The sequence below is a fragment of the Sinohyriopsis cumingii genome, chromosome 16 (assembly GCF_028554795.1).
Source record: "Sinohyriopsis cumingii isolate HCF-2022 chromosome 16, ASM2855479v2, whole genome shotgun sequence".
Classification (NCBI taxonomy): Eukaryota; Metazoa; Mollusca; class Bivalvia; order Unionida; family Unionidae; genus Sinohyriopsis; species Sinohyriopsis cumingii.
In genome coordinates this window covers 14841072-14859769 of record NC_142976.1, presented here as the reverse complement: position 1 = coordinate 14859769, position 18698 = coordinate 14841072, and the positions used below count along the sequence as shown (strand labels likewise).

At 35.0% G+C, this 18698-nt stretch overlaps 1 protein-coding gene across 4 annotated transcripts in view; it reads left to right on the top strand.

Annotated features, from left to right (window-relative positions):
* LOC149779972 (putative tubulin polyglutamylase TTLL9) overlaps positions 1-18698 on the top strand; it is a 96716-nt gene that overhangs the window by 53252 nt on the left and 24766 nt on the right. For 2 of the 4 annotated variants that reach the window (XM_089936690.1, XM_089936688.1), the window contains 5 exons: positions 743-784; positions 13019-13130; positions 16457-16542; positions 17049-17082; positions 17423-17557. In XM_089936690.1, the coding sequence (XP_089792816.1) occupies positions 743-784; positions 13019-13130; positions 16457-16542; positions 17049-17082; positions 17423-17557 (409 nt within the window). The remainder of the gene's footprint in view (positions 1-742; positions 785-13018; positions 13131-16456; positions 16543-17048; positions 17083-17422; positions 17558-18698) is intronic. The other 2 variants (XM_089936692.1, XM_089936689.1) reach the window with 1 other exon arrangement.

Here is an 18698-nt window from a genome sequence, read left to right as displayed (position 1 = left end):
CTTTGTTACTCTCCATGTCTGCCTAGTGAATCCACAGCCTTGTCATATGGGTCATGGTCAGATTTCATCACTTTGTTATTCTCCATGTCTGCCTAGTAAATCCACAGCCTTGTCATATGGGTCATGGTCAGATTTCATCACTGTGTTACTCTCCATGTCTGCCTAGTGAATCTACAGCCTTGTCATATGGGTCATGGTCAGATTTCATCACTTTGTTACTCTCCATGTCTGCATAGTAAATCCACAGCCTTGTCATATGGGTCATGGTCAGATTTCATCACTTTGTTACTCTCCATGTCTGCCTAATAAATCCACAGCCTTGTCATATGGGTCATGGTCATATTTCATTACTTTGTTACTCTCCATGTCTGCCCAGTAAATCCACAGCCTTGTCATAATGGTCATGGTCAGATTTCATCACTTTGTTATTCTCCATGTCTGCCTAGTAAATCCACAGCCTTGTCATATGGGTCATGGTCAGATTTCATCACTGTATACTTTTGGTGACGTCACCAATCTATTCATGCTTAAAATATTCACTGAATTTCCTTGTTATATGATTATTTATTCATGTGAAATTAATATTTGCTGGACTCTGCTTGTCAGTATTTGTAAGATATGAACATCTTTCCTTAAGCACATTTACTGTAAAATTATAACCCCTGAGAAGAAGAGATATGTTGTTTATTGGGACTTGAATAATATCTCCAAGTTATGTATTTTGACTATGCCTTTTTTATAGACAGACTTCTTCATCCAGTAAGCAAGAGTTCAACAAAGCCAGGTATGTGTACTTAAAACCCCTACTTGGTTAAGGTTAGACTGTACATCTTAATACACCTTCTTGATTGAGGATAGACTACATCCTAATACACCTGTATAGTTAAGGTTAGACTGTACATCTTAATACTCCTACTTAGTTAAGGTTAGACTGTACTGGTTAAGGTCAGACTGTACATCTTAGTACCCCTGCTTAGTTATTGTTAGACTGTACTGGTTAAGGTCAGACTGTACATCTTAGTACCCATGCTACGTTATTGTTAGACTGTACATCTTAATACCCCTACTTGGTTAAGATTAGACTGTACATTTTAATACATCAGTACTTGATTAAGATTAGACTGTACATCTTAATACCCCTACTTGGTTATGGCTGGACTGTACATCTTAATAATCCTACATGGTTATGGTTAGACTGTAAATCTTAATGCCCCTACTTGGTTAAGAATATTAGACTGTGCATCTAAATACCACTACTTGTTATGGTTAGACTGTATATGTAAATAGCACTACTTTTTAAAGGTTAGACTTTACATCTTAATACCTCTACTTGGTTAAGGTTAGACTGTACATCTAAATACCCCTACTTGGTTATGGTTAGACTATACATCTTAATACCATACTTGGTTAAGGTTAGACTGTACATCTAAATACCCCTACTTGGTTATGATTAGACTATGCATCTTAATACCATGCTTGGTTAAGGTTAGACTGTACATCTTAATACCCCTAACTGGTTAATATTAGACTGCACATCTTAATACCCATACTTGGTTAAGTTTAGACTGTACAACTTAATATACCTAATTGGTTATGGTTAGACTGTACATCTTAATACACCTATTTAAATAAGGCTAGATGGTATATTCTCACATCCCCTATGAATATAAAGAGATTTTTTAAAATTCTTGCTCAAACATGGCTGTTCTTCTTTACTTAACACAACACTAGCATTTTTATTGGTGCATCACTATATTAACTTGTTTCTTTGATGTCATAGTGTACATAGCATCGCTTTGTCTGCTATTTTCATGTTGTTTTAACTGATGTTATCTGTCAGTCTTCCTAGTTTACAATGGTCTTCTCAGTGTAAACCAAAATTTTGTACTCGTCTTGAGATCAAAAGTTTTCAGTTATTACACTGCTTTTAATTCTTGTACTATATTATTTTGCTTCAAACTGGGAATGTGAGAAATAGGATCAACAGTGTATATTAATGTGAGATAGGAAAATTCAGTGATCAGGCTCCTAATTAATGGGCAACAACTCAACAATATCTTGTTTCTGCCAATAAATTATGTCCCCTTTACATATTCTATTACTGAAATCTATTTACTTTACTGAAAACTTGAATAGCACACAATCAGATCAGACTTTACTCTTTTCATTCGACTTCTGTATTTGATTTCACAAGACACTCATATCAATAATGCACTGTCAGACCAGGGTGTATCTATTCATTCTACTTGAATGTATGATTTCTAACACAAGACACTCATATCATTAATGCACCAGCTGACAAGGGTCTGTCTATTCTACTTATATATGGATGATCTAAAGAGAAAAGACAACAGACACCCTGATCAACAGACCAGGGTCTGTCTATTCATTCTACTTGTATGTATGATTTCAAACACAAGGCGCACATATCAATAATGCACCAGCTATCAAGGATATATCTATTCTACTTATATGGATGATTAAAAAATTAAAAAAAAAACAGACACTAAAATCAACAACGCACAAGCAAAGCAGGGTCTTGCAGATCATTGCACTTAAATGTATGATTTCAAAGAAATACCAGAGACGCAGATCAATAATACACCAGTAGATCAAGGTCTACCTTGTGTTTTATATTTAAATTTCAACAAACACCAGACACCCAGATCAATAATGAATCAATAGGTCAGGGTCTACTCTGTTCTACTTAAATGATTGATTTCAATCAAACACCAGACTCCATCAGCAAGGCATCAATAGATCAGGGTCTACTCTGTTCTACTTACATGATTGATTTCAGTCAAACACCAGACTCCATCAGCAAGGCATCAATAGATCAGGGTCTACTCTGCTCATTGTGCTTACATGAATGTTTTCAAGCAAGCATCAGACTCACTGATTGTTTTCCAACTTTCAAGTGAACAGTATAGATCCTGACATACCTGTGCATTTTGAGATGGCAGTTCTAGGACTGCAGTTTTTAGCTCACTAGAAAGCATATTACTGAAATTAACATGGTTGGATTTACCATGTACCATTAACATGGTTGGATGTACCATGTACCAAACCCTATTCTGACTGGTCAACCAAAACATCTGTCCATTTGAGACACAATGGAATAGTTTTCAGTCATTTATACAGTGATCCCATTTTATAATGCCATTCATGGAAGCTACAAAAATGACTAGCATTATAAAGCGATGGAGCCTTATACCAAGGCATGTCCCATCAAGGCAGTCATAAAAGTGATGAAGCCTTATACAAAGGCATGTTCCATCAAGGCAGTCATACAAGTGATGAAGCCTTATACCAAGGCATATCCCATCAAGGCAGTCATAAAAGTGATGTTGCCTTATACCAAGGCATGTCCCATCAAAGCAGTCATAAAAGTGATGAAGCCTTATACCAAGGCATGTCCCATCAAGGCAGTCATAAAAGTGATGAAGCCTTATACAAAGGCATGTCCAATCAAGGCAGTCATAGAAGTGATGAAGCCTTATACAAAGGCATGTTCCATCAAGGCAGTCATACAAGTGATGAAGCCTTATACCAAGGCATATCCCATCAAGGCAGTCATAAAAGTGATGTTGCCTTATGCCAAGGCATGTCCCATAAAAGCAGTCATAAAAGTGATGAAGCCTTATACCAAGGCATGTCCCATCAAGGCAGTCATAAAAGTGATGAAGCCTTATGCCAAGGCATGTCCCATCAAGGCAGTCATAAAAGTGATGAAGCCTTATGCCAAGGCATGTCCCATCAAGGCAGTCATAAAAGTGATGAAGCCTTATGCCAAGACATGTCCCATCAAGGCAGTCATAAAAGTGACGAAGCATTATGCCAAGGCATGTCCCATCAAGGCAGTCATAAAAGTGATGAAGCCTTATACAAAGGCATGTTCCATCAAGGTAGTCATACAAGTCATGAAGCCTTATACCAAGGCATATCCCATCAAGGCAGTCATAAAAGTGATGAAGCCTTATACCAAGGCATGTCCCATCAAGGCAGTCATAAAAGTGATGTTGCCTTATACCAAGGCATGTCCCATCAAAGCAGTCATAAAAGTGATGAAGCCTTATACCAAGGCATGTCCCATCAAGGCAGTCATAAAAGTGATGAAGCCTTATACCAAGGCATGTCCCATCAAGGCAGTCATAAAAGTGATGAAGCCTTATACCAAGGCATATCCCATCAAAGCAGTCATAAAAGTGATGTTGCCTTATACCAAGGCATGTCCCATCAAAGCAGTCATAAAAGTGATGAAGCCTTATACCAAGGCATGTCCCATCAAAGCAGTCATAAAAGTGATGAAGCCTTATACCAAGGCATGTCCCATCAAGGCAGTCATAAAAGTGATGAAGCCTTATACCAAGGCATGTCCCATCAAAGCAGTCATAAAAGTGATGTTGCCTTATACCAAGGCATGTCCCATCAAAGCAGTCATAAAAGTGATGAAGCCTTATGCCAAGGCATGTCCCATCAAGACATGTCCCATCAAGGCATGTCCCATCAAGACAGTCATAAAAGTGATGAAGCATTATGCCAAGGCATGTCCCATCAAGGCAGTCATAAAAGTGATGAAGCCTTATGCCAAGGCATGTCCCATCAAGGCAGTCATAAAAGTGATGAAGCCTTATGCCAAGACATGTCCCATCAAGGCAGTCATAAAAGTGATGAAGCCTTATGCCAAGACATGTCCCATCAAGGCAGTCATAAAAGTGATGAAGTCTTATGCCAAGGCATGTCCCATCAAGGCAGTCATAAAAGTGATGAAGCCTTATACCAAGGCATGTCCATCAAGGCAGTCATAAAAATGATGAAGCCTTATACCAAGACATGTCCCATCAAGGCAGTCATAAAAGTGATGAAGCCTTATACAAAGGCATGTTCCATCAAGGCAGTCATAAAAGTGATGAAGCCTTATACCAAGGCATATCCCATCAAGGCAGTCATAAAAGTGATGAAGCCTTATGCCAAGGCAAGTCCCATCAAGGCAGTCATAAAAGTGATGAAGCCTTATACCAAGGCAAGTCCCATCAAGGCAGTCATAAAAGTGATGTTGCCTTATACCAAGGCATGTCCCATCAAAGTAGTCATAAAAGTGATGAAGCCTTATGCCAAGGCAAGTCCCATCAAGGCAGTCATAAAAGTGATGAAGCCTTATGCCAAGGCAAGTCCCATCAAGGCAGTCATAAAAGTGATGAAGCCTTATACCAAGGCAAGTCCCATCAAGGCAGTCATAAAAGTGATGTTGCCTTATACAAAGGCATGTTCCATCAAGGCAGTCATAAAAGTGATGAAGCCTTATACCAAGGCATATCCCATCAAGGCAGTCATAAAAGTGATGAAGCCTTATGCCAAGGCAAGTCCCATCAAGGCAGTCATAAAAGTGATGAAGCCTTATACCAAGGCAAGTCCCATCAAGGCAGTCATAAAAGTGATGTTGCCTTATACCAAGGCATGTCCCATCAAAGTAGTCATAACAGTGATGAAGCCTTATACCAAGGCATGTCCCATCAAGGCAGTCATAAAAGTGATGAAGCCTTATACAAAGGCATGTCCCATCAAGGCAGTCATAAAAGTGATGAAGCCTTATGCCAAGGCATGTCCCATCAAGGCAGTCATAAAAGTGATGAACCCTTATGCCAAGGCATGTCCCATCAAGGCAGTCATAAAAGTGATGAAGCCTTATGCCAAGGCATGTCCCATCAAGGCAGTCATAAAAGTGATGAAGCCTTATGCCAAGGCATGTCCCATCAAGGCATTCATAAAAGTGATGAAGCCTTATACCAAGGCATGTCCCATCAAGGCAGTCATAAAAGTGATGAAGCCTTATGCCAAGGCATGTCCCATCAAGGCAGTCATAAAAGTGATGAAGCCTTATACCAAGGCATGTCCATCAAGGCAGTCATAAAAGTGATGAAGCCTTATACCAAGACATGTCCCATCAAGGCAGTCATAAAAGTGATGAAGCCTTATGCCAAGGCATGTCCCATCAAGGCAGTCATAAAAGTGATGAAGCCTTATACCAAGGCAAGTCCCATCAAGGCAGTCATAAAAGTGATGAAGCCTTATACCAAGGCAAGTCCCATCAAGGCAGTCATAAAAGTGATGTTGCCTTATACCAAGGCATGTCCCATGAAAGTAGTCATAACAGTGATGAAGCCTTATACCAAGGCATGTCCCATCAAGGCAGTCATAAAAGTGATGAAGCCTTATACAAAGGCATGTCCCATCAAGGCAGTCATAAAAGTGATGAAGCCTTATGCCAAGGCATGTCCCATCAAGGCAGTCATAAAAGTGATGAAGCCTTATACCAAGGCATGTCCCATCAAGGCAGTCATAAAAGTGATGAAGCCTTATGCCAAGGCATGTCCCATCAAGGCAGTCATAAAAGTGATGAAGCCTTATGCCAAGGCATGTCCCATCAAGGCAGTCATAAAAGTGATGAAGCCTTATACCAAGGCATGTCCATCAAGGCAGTCATAAAAGTGATGAAGCCTTATGCCAAGGCATGTCCCATCAAGGCAGTCGTAAAAGTGATGAAGCCTTATGCCAAGGCATGTCCATCAAGGCAGTCATAAAAATGATGAAGCCTTATACCAAGACATGTCCCATCAAGGCAGTCATAAAAGTGATGAAGCCTTATACCAAGGCATGTCCCATCAAGGCAGTCATAAAAATGATGAAGCCTTATACCAAGACATGTCCCATCAAGACATGTCCCATCAAGACATGTCCCATCAAGGCATGTCCCATCAAGACAGTCATAAAAGCACAAAGGTAGGCAATATAATAGTGTAAAGGTAGATACTAATTGGTTTTTATTAGCCAAGGACTAAAATGGGGTGAAAATAAGGTCAGTAATGATGAATCCAATTTAAATAAAATAACAGATTTATGACCATACCTGCATTATAAAATGGGAAGCAGTATGTTGATGGGCTTGATAGTGAATAATGATTCTTATTCTTACAAATAAAATTACATTGCAGTGTAACACAAGGAACAGATATTTGGATTGCATTATAATACTCTGTTACTTTGTTCAGTAAAGATTTGATTGAGCCAGTGTGTATACTTTTTCTGATTAGGACCACATTAGTGCTCGATGATCTTTTTCTCTTGTTTTCATTTTTGAGGTATTCTTGGTGTACTAAGATATACCTTGAATGATTATAGATTTTTATTTACACTTGTATTGCTGTAATTTTTCTCCTGTTGTACAGTTTTATTATGGATTGATAGTTTGGGGCTTGAAGTCATTCAAAGCATGTTTGATTACAAGAAAACCGACACTGATGGTTTATGAAAGCAGATGACAGTATCAGTCTTTCAGTAAATATGCTTTTTCTCCATTATATATCTCTTTATATTATAGGTGACTTTTTACTGTCTGCATGTTTCCATAAAAATTATTGTAAATTGCCAGAAGAGCTTCACAGTGATCAAAATATGGTACCAATGCACTGTCATCTTAACAAACCAACACATGCAATGCTATCTTGAATCATGAGTCAAAAATATCAAAACCATCCTCAAAGACATAATTTTACTTTGAGATGCTGCTTTCAGATTTTGTTGCAGAGAGATAACTCTAATTGAAAATTCAGTTTCAGATTCCTTATAATTGGGCTTGTCCTCTGAGAGCTAGAGTACCTATATACTTGCTTATAAGTTGAGGCAAATTGCAGAGAAAAAAGATCCTGATCTGCTGTAGCATAATGCACCTGCAGACCAGGATCTGTATTGTTTGTTCTACTGATTACACATAACACACAGACCCAAATCTGCTGATGCATTAAATGATGGCAGATCTTGGTCTGTACAGTTTGCAGTTGGGCTTGGCTTATAAGCAAGTATATATGGTATTTCCAACTGAATATGGGTTTAATTTTTGATTTAATATCTTCTGTAAATAAAGTTGACATGTATTAGTGTATCATGATTCGAGTCATACAGTCAAAACTTATGTCAGAAATATAATGCCAACAATTTTTATTTTTATTTAACCTTTCTACTTAGGCTAGAAATACAAAAATATTTATTTAGCCTTTCTGTTTAGTCAGTCTAGATATATTTATTTACCCTTTTCTATTTAGTCAGTCTAGATATATTTATTTACCCTTTTCTATTTAGTCAGTCTAGATATATAATATTTATTTGCCCTTTTTTATTTAGTCAATCTAGATAATTAATATTTATTTACCCTTTTTTATTTAGTCAGTCTAGATATATAATATTTATTTACCCTTTTTTATTTAGTCAGTCTAGATATATAATATTTATTTACCCTTTTTTATCTAGCCAGTCTAGATATATAATATTTATTTAAGGCATCAATGAATGATATATATTTAAATGTCATGGAACTTGTTTAATTATCTTGAACTTCAAATTAAGTTTTGTTTTTACAAATTTTGTTTGTATGATTTTGTTTTTACAAATTTTGCTTGTATGATTTTGTTTTGGGTTATGAAGCAGCAAACAGCTTTTTTAGGATCCAAATACAGAGAAACATTGTAACAATGGTTAATACCAAGGGACTTGAATTTTCGTATAATAACTGTCATGATATTAATAATTATATTATCTTCCAGCAATCAGCAGTCAAAATTAAGGTTGGATGATGAGGCAAATCTCTGTAGCTAGATTTTCCATTATCATTGATCAGATACAACTGTAAACTTTGTTTATCGCAGGGCAGGGAGGGTTGCATTCAGATAAGAAGCTATCTGGCTAGGAGAGACATTTGATGAAGGACAGTATTGCAATATTGTTTTTAATTAAAGTCATTTTACCCCCCAGAAAGAAGGCTTTTGACATTCCCTGCAGGGATCAACATTCCATTGACTTGATCAAAATATCAGTTTGTCTCATATTAAATAAATGGGTCACAGATACCTGGTATTTGGTATAGATTTCTGGGTACACATATACAATAATTACTGCACTCTGTTTCTTTATCTCACCTGTTCATAAGGCCATGTGAACTTATGGCATGGTTCTATGTCTCTTGTGCATCACGTGTCATGTATCATTTGCCTATCAACAATTGCTTGGTATCACTCTTGACGCCATATTTCAGATCCATTTTCAACCAAACTAGGAAGTGGACTTGTGCCATCAAATCTCAGACGAGTTTCATAAGGAAAGTGCACTGAGGTGGTCAAGACTGATTATAAGAGACAGTTATGCATATTAAATAGTGTGACCTTGTATCTGATTGGCTGAGTTTGTCAACACTTAAGACAGTTATGCATATTAAATAGTGTGACCTTGTATCTGATTGGCTGAGTTTGTCAACACTTAAGCTAATATTTTTCTGATCAATTTTTTATCAGACTTGTTAAATAGACTTCTGTTATCAAGATGTTGGATGAGTGGGATAATGAGCAAGAAATATGCATAAGAATGAATTACAACTTGTGAATGGTTGACTAAGCTTATTAGTGACCTGGTGACCTAATTCCAATTAAATTATATTCCACCTTGGTAAAGAAAGTTATATTATTATTATTATCATAGACATGTTGTGTAATAAGTGAGATCTGTGAAAATTAACAAGTTACCTTGCATATTTTATTCTGAGCTTGCTACCTCTCAAGATTGGTAAAGTCTCAGAAAATTGTTTAATTATTTTATAGTCAATTTCTGCCATGTATATTAGTTATATTTAGGTGACCCAGAAATGGTGGAAAATTACTTGTAATTATCAGATGTATGATACACAAAGAAAATCTAGGTTTTTTTTAATGTTGAACTCTGTAACATTTGTCTAGAGCTATAAATCCATATATGTTGTTATATTTTTTTGATCCTTTCTACAGTCTCCAGTCTTGTAGACACTGATTAATTTTCTAATACCAAATATTCCACGTATTAATACTGTCTTACTGTATGCACCATCCAAGGTGCCAAAATTAGCTGCTAGCTTCGCTGAATGCAACCCTGATGTAATCTATATTTATTCCAATCACCCTGATGTAATCTATATTTATTCCAATCACCCTGATGTAATCTATATTTATTCCAATCACCCTGATGTAATCTATATTTATTCCAATCACCCTGATGTAATCTATATTTATTCCAATCACCCTGATTTAATCTATATTTATTCCAATCAACCTGATGTAATCTATATTTATTCCAATCACCCTGATGTAATCTATATTTATTCCGATCATCCTGATGTAATCTATATTTATTCCAATCATCCTGATGTAATCTATATTTATTCCAATTTTCCTTGAACTTTTAATATCCACAGTGTCCTCTACAGAGATTCTAATTATTTAAAAAAGTTAGTTAGATATTTTTAATGGATAACCAGTACCATAGTACATTGACTTTGGAATGTGACATGTTTGTAGAAATATATTAATTTGGCTTGGCCTCCATAATAAACATATCCCTTGTATCAGGCATGTAATGTTTTCACTAGGCCGTGAATCTCAGACTTCATTGATGCACAGAATTCTTCATTTCTTTGCTGTTGGCTTTGGAATGGCACAATATACTTCAGTTGTCATCTTTTGTATATATAATAGATAAATAATTTATAATTTATCCACTTGTAAGACAAAAAACTTCTGTCATAAATAAACTATGATTTATCCTGCTTCATTTTACTACTGTAAAATTACTTGGATTTCATGGTTTTCACCAAGGATTTAAAAAACATAGGTTTTTCAATGAAAACAATAGTTATATTCTAACTCATAAAATTAAGTGCTCTAAAAAAATGCCCTTTTTTCCTAAACCATGAAAATCTATACCCAAAAATATAAATTTGCAATAGTAATTGACCTATATTACATTCTTCATTTTTTTTATTACTCACACTGTATCATCATTATAAATAATATATATAAAGCCAGTCCTGCTTATCTTTCTGTATTTACATAACATGGTAATAAATTGTCAAACCAATATGTAGAATTCATTCACCAGTTTATTGTAAATTGTCTGCATGGTGGATTGTTACTTCCAATGTCATATTATAAATCAGTTTGTTATGTTATGGAAATTGCTATTTAACTCAGAGATTATGGAAAAGCAGTGTACAAATCTGGAAGATGATATTGTGGAATGCATGCTGGTTCTTCTCTAAGGATTACAGTATCTCTTTTGAACATTATTTATGCATTTTAAAACGTTTGCTGGTAATTATATTGAGAAGTATATATTTTTAAGGGAATCTGCAGACCAAAAATTAAAAGCTGTATGCATCTTGTGTTGAAAGTATCTCTTCTTTATTTGTAATATTTTGTATGAAAACATGGAATAATTTCAGGAGATAATGTACCTTACAGTATTTTATGATAATGATTTTTGCATTGATTGCATCATCGCAGAATGTATGACCTATTATGTGAGGTCATGACGTATTATGTTTCTGTGACCTATTTTTGATACATTAACTAGCATCATGTCTTGGTGTCATAATGATTAAACCCTAGGGTCATCCCAATAAACATTTCAGAAAGTAGGGGGTGAGGGATTTATTATCACTGACAACAGAATTATACAGCATGTTTGCTGTATATATATATAAAAGATGATAAGCTTGCCCCATATTTTATATTTTACCAACAATTTTCCCAATATTTACAAAGATATCTTTGCCTGACAGTACCCCCCCCCCCCAACTTTGTGATAATAAATATGTTGCTTTCTGTTCACACCATGGGTGAAATACTGTAATTTCAATCAACTGTTTCGTAAGGCAGTTGCAGGAGATAAATTATTTTACAAGTTTAATAAATTTCATACGAACTGGAAACTAATGTAAGAACTTCTGTGATTACACAGGTGTCTTTAACTTTTGACAGTATCATTCAGCACAAATATTTATATTTCATTGTGGTTTAGGTCTAATTTTTACAGTCACCTTGAAATCTATAGGAACTTTAATTACCATTCTGAGTTACTTCACTTGATAAAGGTATCCACCTTCATCTGGGTCAGCTTTTTATTGTATTCATAAAACTTAATTTAGTAGATTGAATAGCAAATAAGCAATAACTTACTGATATTTTTTTGTCATACAACTCATATAATTTTGATACATTGTAGATTTGTATATTCTATATCTCTCATACATTACTAATGGGATGAACACACCAATAGTGACATACATTAAGTTCAGTGGAGGTCAGTAAAGAAACTTATGATGTCATTATAAAATTGTGAGCCAGTATCTGTAAAAAAAAGTCAGTTCTGATACTGAATGGTATCCGTTAGTACAGTGCTTAGACCGTATAGTTTTCTGTATACAATATTTCATACTGCCATTAGATATGATCCATGGGTGTCAGATTTTTTTTTACTGATTTAGTTAGTATTGGCTTCTACCAAAACCATATCTGCATAGAAAATGTGCAGATGTTCATCTGGGAAGAACAACAGCAAAAGCTAATCTCCCTTGCAGCTTGTTTATGTCAAAGGGATATGCTCTGTTCTCACTTGTTTAGAAGTGTTGACATTGTTGAGATAACGATGTCATAAAGTACATGATGGCTAAAAGAAATAATTATACTGCTAAATTGTTCTATCAACATTTTCTTGACTGATATAAATTTTACTTCTCTTTACCTTAAGAGCATGAATTGGCAAGTTTTGTTATCTTTTTTAATTTAATTTACTTTCATAAAAAATTTACAGTGTCCCTCATTTTCATTTTACTTTGATTTTTCCCCAGGCACTGGTTTGGCTATTGATTGCATAGAAATGAAAGCCAAGCATGCCAATTTTTTTACACTGGTTTTATTAATCATTTTTCTAATATATTGTACTAATTCCTTGTATTACAGTGCCAGATTATTTTCCAGGTCATTTTTATTTTTGCAGCATTGATATAATATACAGTGCCATGTTTGTGTTATGGGAATTAAACATAACTGACTGAAATGTAACAGAAATCCAGTTTAATAAAAATATGCCCTGACATTTGGAAGGCTGTGCACAGTACCATCAGTATATCATGCTGTGCTACATTTTACATCTTGTATTTCAGTGAAGGAGACTGGGACTTTTACTGGTGCGACAGAGAATGGCTCCATGCTAACTATGACACCATGTTCCTACAGGAACACCAGAAGATCCTGCACTTCAGGAACCACTATGAGGTACACCATTAACCACATCTTTCCTTATATGTACCCCAACTCCAACTTGCTGATAGAACTAACCAAAAATTCATCGAAATGTTTGACTAAAATAATGAATTTTACACATCAATTAATGCAACATGCTTGATTAATTAGATTGTTAGAATTTTGTGGCATTATTGATTGATCCAATATCAGAAATTTGTGACATTAAAATCGACAAAATACTGTTGTAACCTTGATGCTAAAGGTGATGTCATCAGATTCTCCCCATGAAATAATAACTGAAATTTGTGACATTAAAATTGACAAAATACTGTTGTAACCTTGATGCTAAAGGTGATGTCATCAGATTTTCCCCATGAAATAATAACTGAAATTTGTAACATTAAAATCAAAAAAATACTGTTGCTACTACAACTCCAAGGTGATGTCATCAGATTCTCCCCATGAAATAATCCTGAAGACTTACACTCTTATGATTAATGATGAATTTACTGTCACAAATATTCACTTTACTGAATTTCATGATGCATAACAAATTGAGGATCAGAGGAAGTTAATGGTATTTCTAATGTCTCAAAAATCCACTTTTGCTGGATTCAGTGATGCATACACATTGAGGTTTTGAGGAAGTTGATTGTAGTATTACTGTCACAAATATCAACTTCACTGAATTTCATGATACATAAGAAATTGAGGATCAGAGGAAGTTAATGGTAGTCTTTCTGTAATAAATATGCACTTTGCAGGATTTAATGATGCATAACAAACTGAGGATTTGAGGAAGTTAAAGTGATGTTTCTGTCACAAATATCCACATTACTGGCCTTCATGATGCATAACAAATTGAGGATTATAGGAACTTAATGATGATTTTACTGTCACAGATATCCACTTTACTGGATCTGAAAATGCATAACAAATAGAGGATTATAAGAAATTGATGATTTTACTGTCACAGATATCCATTTTACTACTACTACTACAACTACAGACTTTATTTTCAGAGGGTGACTCAGTTAGTTACAAATGAGAAACTAATCTACTTTGAGGCCCTCTGTTATGTAAATATAAGTTACAAGCTTATAATAATATGTTCGCAAACACACACACACACACACACACAGCAAATCCACAGTATATAAACAAGTACTCCCATAAATGCTACATTGCTGCAGAAATGAAAATGAAGCACAGGAAGTGGGGGATGTAACATGTACTTTAATAAGTTCACCATTTTTATGATTTCATCCATCTAATACACCTATTGAGGAAGGAAGAAATGCTTGTAGCTGATTTAATTTCATGTGGAATGTTATTCCAAACAAGCACACCTGAAAATTAAAAGCTATCTGTGAATAGCTCCTTTTTTTGGCTTGTGTACTTTGAAATTTTGCCCATTGAATGATTTCCGATTTGGGGTACCAGTAGGTTCTCTTTCCTGCAAAATGGTGTTTTAGTAAGTGGGGGCAGATTTTGCAACAACTTTGTAAATTATTTTGGCCTTTCTCAAAATATTCTTTCTTGTATTGGTAATACTTTGAATGTAAACATTGCAGTTTGAACATTTTCTGATTGCTGATCAATAGTTATTTTACATGCCCTTTTCTGGAGTCTGGATGTTTTTCTTATATTTTTCGCAGTTGCGTTCCCCCAGATTATATTACAGTAGTCAAGATGCAGTTGAATGTAACTTTTGTAAAAAGTAACTCCGTAATGTAATGTAATGGAATGAATGCCTTGATTTTCTTTAGGAGGCAATAATAAGAGTTTATTTCCTTTGAAACATAATTTATATGATGAGACCATTGCAAGTTATTATCTACAAATATTCAAGAATTCTATCTAAACACGTCATTTTCAGAGATGTGTTGATGCATAGCAAACTGAGTTTTACTTCTTACACAACAATAAGTCAAGTAAAAGTAAATACATGTTAAATCATTATTTTCAAATCCAGTAAAAGTGAATATATGTGATATCATTATTTTCAAATCTGCAAACACAAGAATAAAATAACTTGGCAATAATTTATTGCATGTGTGTGTGTGTGTGTGTATTTTAGATTTTTAAGATAGCTTTAACAATTTTTCATCCATATCACTATGATGTCTGCAGTGAGACAGTTTATAGTAATGTCTAGCAGACATGTAGCATCATAATAATAATAATAATAAAGAGGACTTTGTATATCGCCTAATCTTTAGAAGCTGTAAGCGCTTTACAACATTAGACAACACCTATAAGATAAAAAAACATATAATAAAATTACAAAAACAAACATCATGAAATTAGAAAACATTAAAAAACATGCTGAGAATATTTAAGGTAGGAAACATTATTAGGTCTTTAAGTTTGTTCTTGCAGTCGAAATAAGTGAGTTTTGAGAGCCCTCTTGAATGTGATCACTGTGTCTTTGTGTCTAAGTTCAGTGGGCAATTCATTCCACATTGCTGGGCCCTGGTATGCAAAAGAACGCTGTCCATATGACTTTGTTTTCATAGTGGGAATAATGAGTATACAACTGTCAGAAGAGGAGCGTTAAGTATCTTGCTGGTGTGTACACATGGGTGAGGTCGGATAGGTATGTTGGATTAGAGTCCGACAGTGAAACGTAGCACAGAGAACAAATTTTGAGTTGATTCTGGATCGAATGGATAGCCAGTGTAGGGTACAGAGCAGTGGGGAGGTGTGTTCTGATCGTGGTACTCTAAGTATGATCCGAGCAGCTGTGTTTTGAACTTTTTGAAGTTTCAGGAGCAGATATTGATATGAACCAGACCGACCAGTCCTAACACTTACCTCTTAATGCTGAACACCAAGTGAGGCAGCTGCATGTACTATTTGTATATGTCTTTGGTATGACTTGGCCAGGGTTCAAAACCACAGTGTCCTGCATCTGAGACAGATGCTCTAACCACTAGGCCACTTGAGTGGTTAAATATTTTCACTTCCTGAAAAGAAATTTTTAAAAATTTTGACTGGCTACCCTCAAATATTTTGTATAACTTTTAAAACTGAACTCACATTTGCCAAATTAATTTGTGTTTTAAAACTTCAAAATTGTATGCATCATGGTTACCACACATGATTGCTTATATGTTCAGTCCAACCGCAACAATAAAGATCTTGATCTGCCATCACATAATGGACCCACAGTTAAGGGTCTATGTTATTTTGTCTACCTATTACTCTTAACAGACTGCATGGATCCAGATCTGCCAGCACATTATGCAGTGGCAGATAGGGATCTATGCATTTTGCAGCTGGACGACTTATAAATGAGCATATATGGTAATGGTGGACTGGCAAGAATATGAACATATCTGTTTTATTTTCAGCTGACCAGGAAAAACCTTATGGTGAAAAACTTGAAAAGACTGAAAAAACAAGTGGAAAGAGAGCAGGGCAAAGTGGAAGCGCAAAGGTAAGACAAAGACCAAGGGAAGGAATAAAAGGGGGAAGAAATACAAACAGGGAGCATAACCTTGACATGAAATTTGCATGAATATTTTCTTTGTTAGTTAATTCCTTTCATTAAAAACCACATGATAAGATATTTATTTTGATTTGTTTGCCTTCCTCCGAAGAATAATTTAAGAGTGGGAGTGCTGGTGTCTCTGATGCATACTCAGTAAGCCATCATTTAATTGTGATTTTGTAGTTCCTTTTTTTCAGATATTTGTATGCTAAAATATCAATAGTTCCTTAGCTGGTAGAGTGTAAATAATAGAGGAACATGTGTGCAAAGTTTGTTTCATTTTGGATTTTTTTCTTCTTCACAATATAGAGAGAAAAACCTTTCTTTGAAGAATGATAATGATTGATTACCAGATATCAAAGAATATATGTGCATTTATTACCAGATATCAAAGAATATATGTGCATTTATTACCAGATATCCAAAAATATATTTGCATTTATCCATTTCAGCTTTGACTTCTTTCCAACAACATATGAGTTACCAGTAAGTGTTTAAAAAATATCCACCATTACTAATCTATTTCCAGCTTGTAAACTAGCCTCTCAAACATATGTACCCATTCATTGTCTCCATCACTGATATGGAATCCAGTTGAATCAAAAGTTATATCTTTTACTTTCTCATGTTGTTTATGCAGTTAGCAAATATTAACATAGAGTAGTAAATAGATTGGACAAGGCTTTCCAATTAAAGTAAAACATACATTTTCAACTTCATTTAGAATTTTGAAATTAGAACATTGCATGAAAAATGCTTCTTTTAAAATATACTGTGTATACCTGGTAGACCTTTTTCACCAGTTCACTACATTTTTATCTTTAAGTCTGAATACCACATATTTGTGGAGGAATTTAAGAAGATTCCAGGAATCATATGGATTATGAAGCCAGCTGCCAAATCCCAGGGGCGTGGAATTTTCCTTTTTCGTCGGCTAAAGGACATCACTGACTGGAAGAAGGTATGGTATCAGGGAGAAAAAGATTATTCTTGGTCAGAACATAAGAAAATTGCTGAAAATAGCTAAAATAAATGTAATTTAGACCTGTTTGTGTAGAAAATGGAGGCATGGTATGCATTACAATACATAATATATGAAATGACACATATCATTATATGTATTGACTTGAAAACTTTGATGTGATGTACACTGTGATATGGTACTTGTGATGCAATATGTATCATGATGAAGCAAAGTTCTAGTTTGCAAGCACGGCAAATGTGTTGATGACCATGACTAGAGGAAATATCCAGATGCTAGACTGGTATACCAGTGGAAATGTCAAGATGCTAGATTGGTGTACCAGTGGAAATGTCCAGATGCTAGACTGATATACCAGTGGAAATGTCCAGATGCTAGACTGGTATACTAGTGGAAATGTCCAGATGCTAGACTGGTATACTAGTGGAAATGTCCAGATGCTAGACTGATATACCAGTGGAAATGTCCAGATGCTAGACTGGTATACCAGTGGAAATGTCCAGATGCTAGACTGGTATACTAGTGGAAATGTCCAGATGCTAGACTGATATACCAGTGGAAATGTCCAGATGCTAGACTGGTATACTAGTGGAAATGTCCAGATGCTAGACTGGTATACACAGTTTTCAGAGAGCAGTCCATACACCATACAGTGATGCCCTTTTGCATTTTGTTTAACGTTATTTGGGTATGTTTACTATTTATCATGGCTCTGATTATAAATAATTATCTGCTCATAGGAAAAGAGGAGAGAAAATGCATATTTTTAGGGGGATCATTTATATTTTTATTTTTATATTTATCATGATGTATGATATTTTATGTGTTGTATTGATACATCGTCTTAGTTATGATTTATATTGCATTGTTATTAATACAAAATTGCTGACTTCATCCAATACATTTATCACAAAAACACATGACATGATACCAATGTACAGTGACATTTCTAATGTAATTATCAAATCTACCTTAAGAACAAAGATTAGTTACTGTAGATAGGGTCAAAAATATAGAAAGTGAAACTGTGTTTAATACAGAATAAAAAAATCGCAGAGCCCATCATTCAGTACTGACAAACTAAGAACTACTTTTGCATTCCAGGAATTTATCCTTTGCT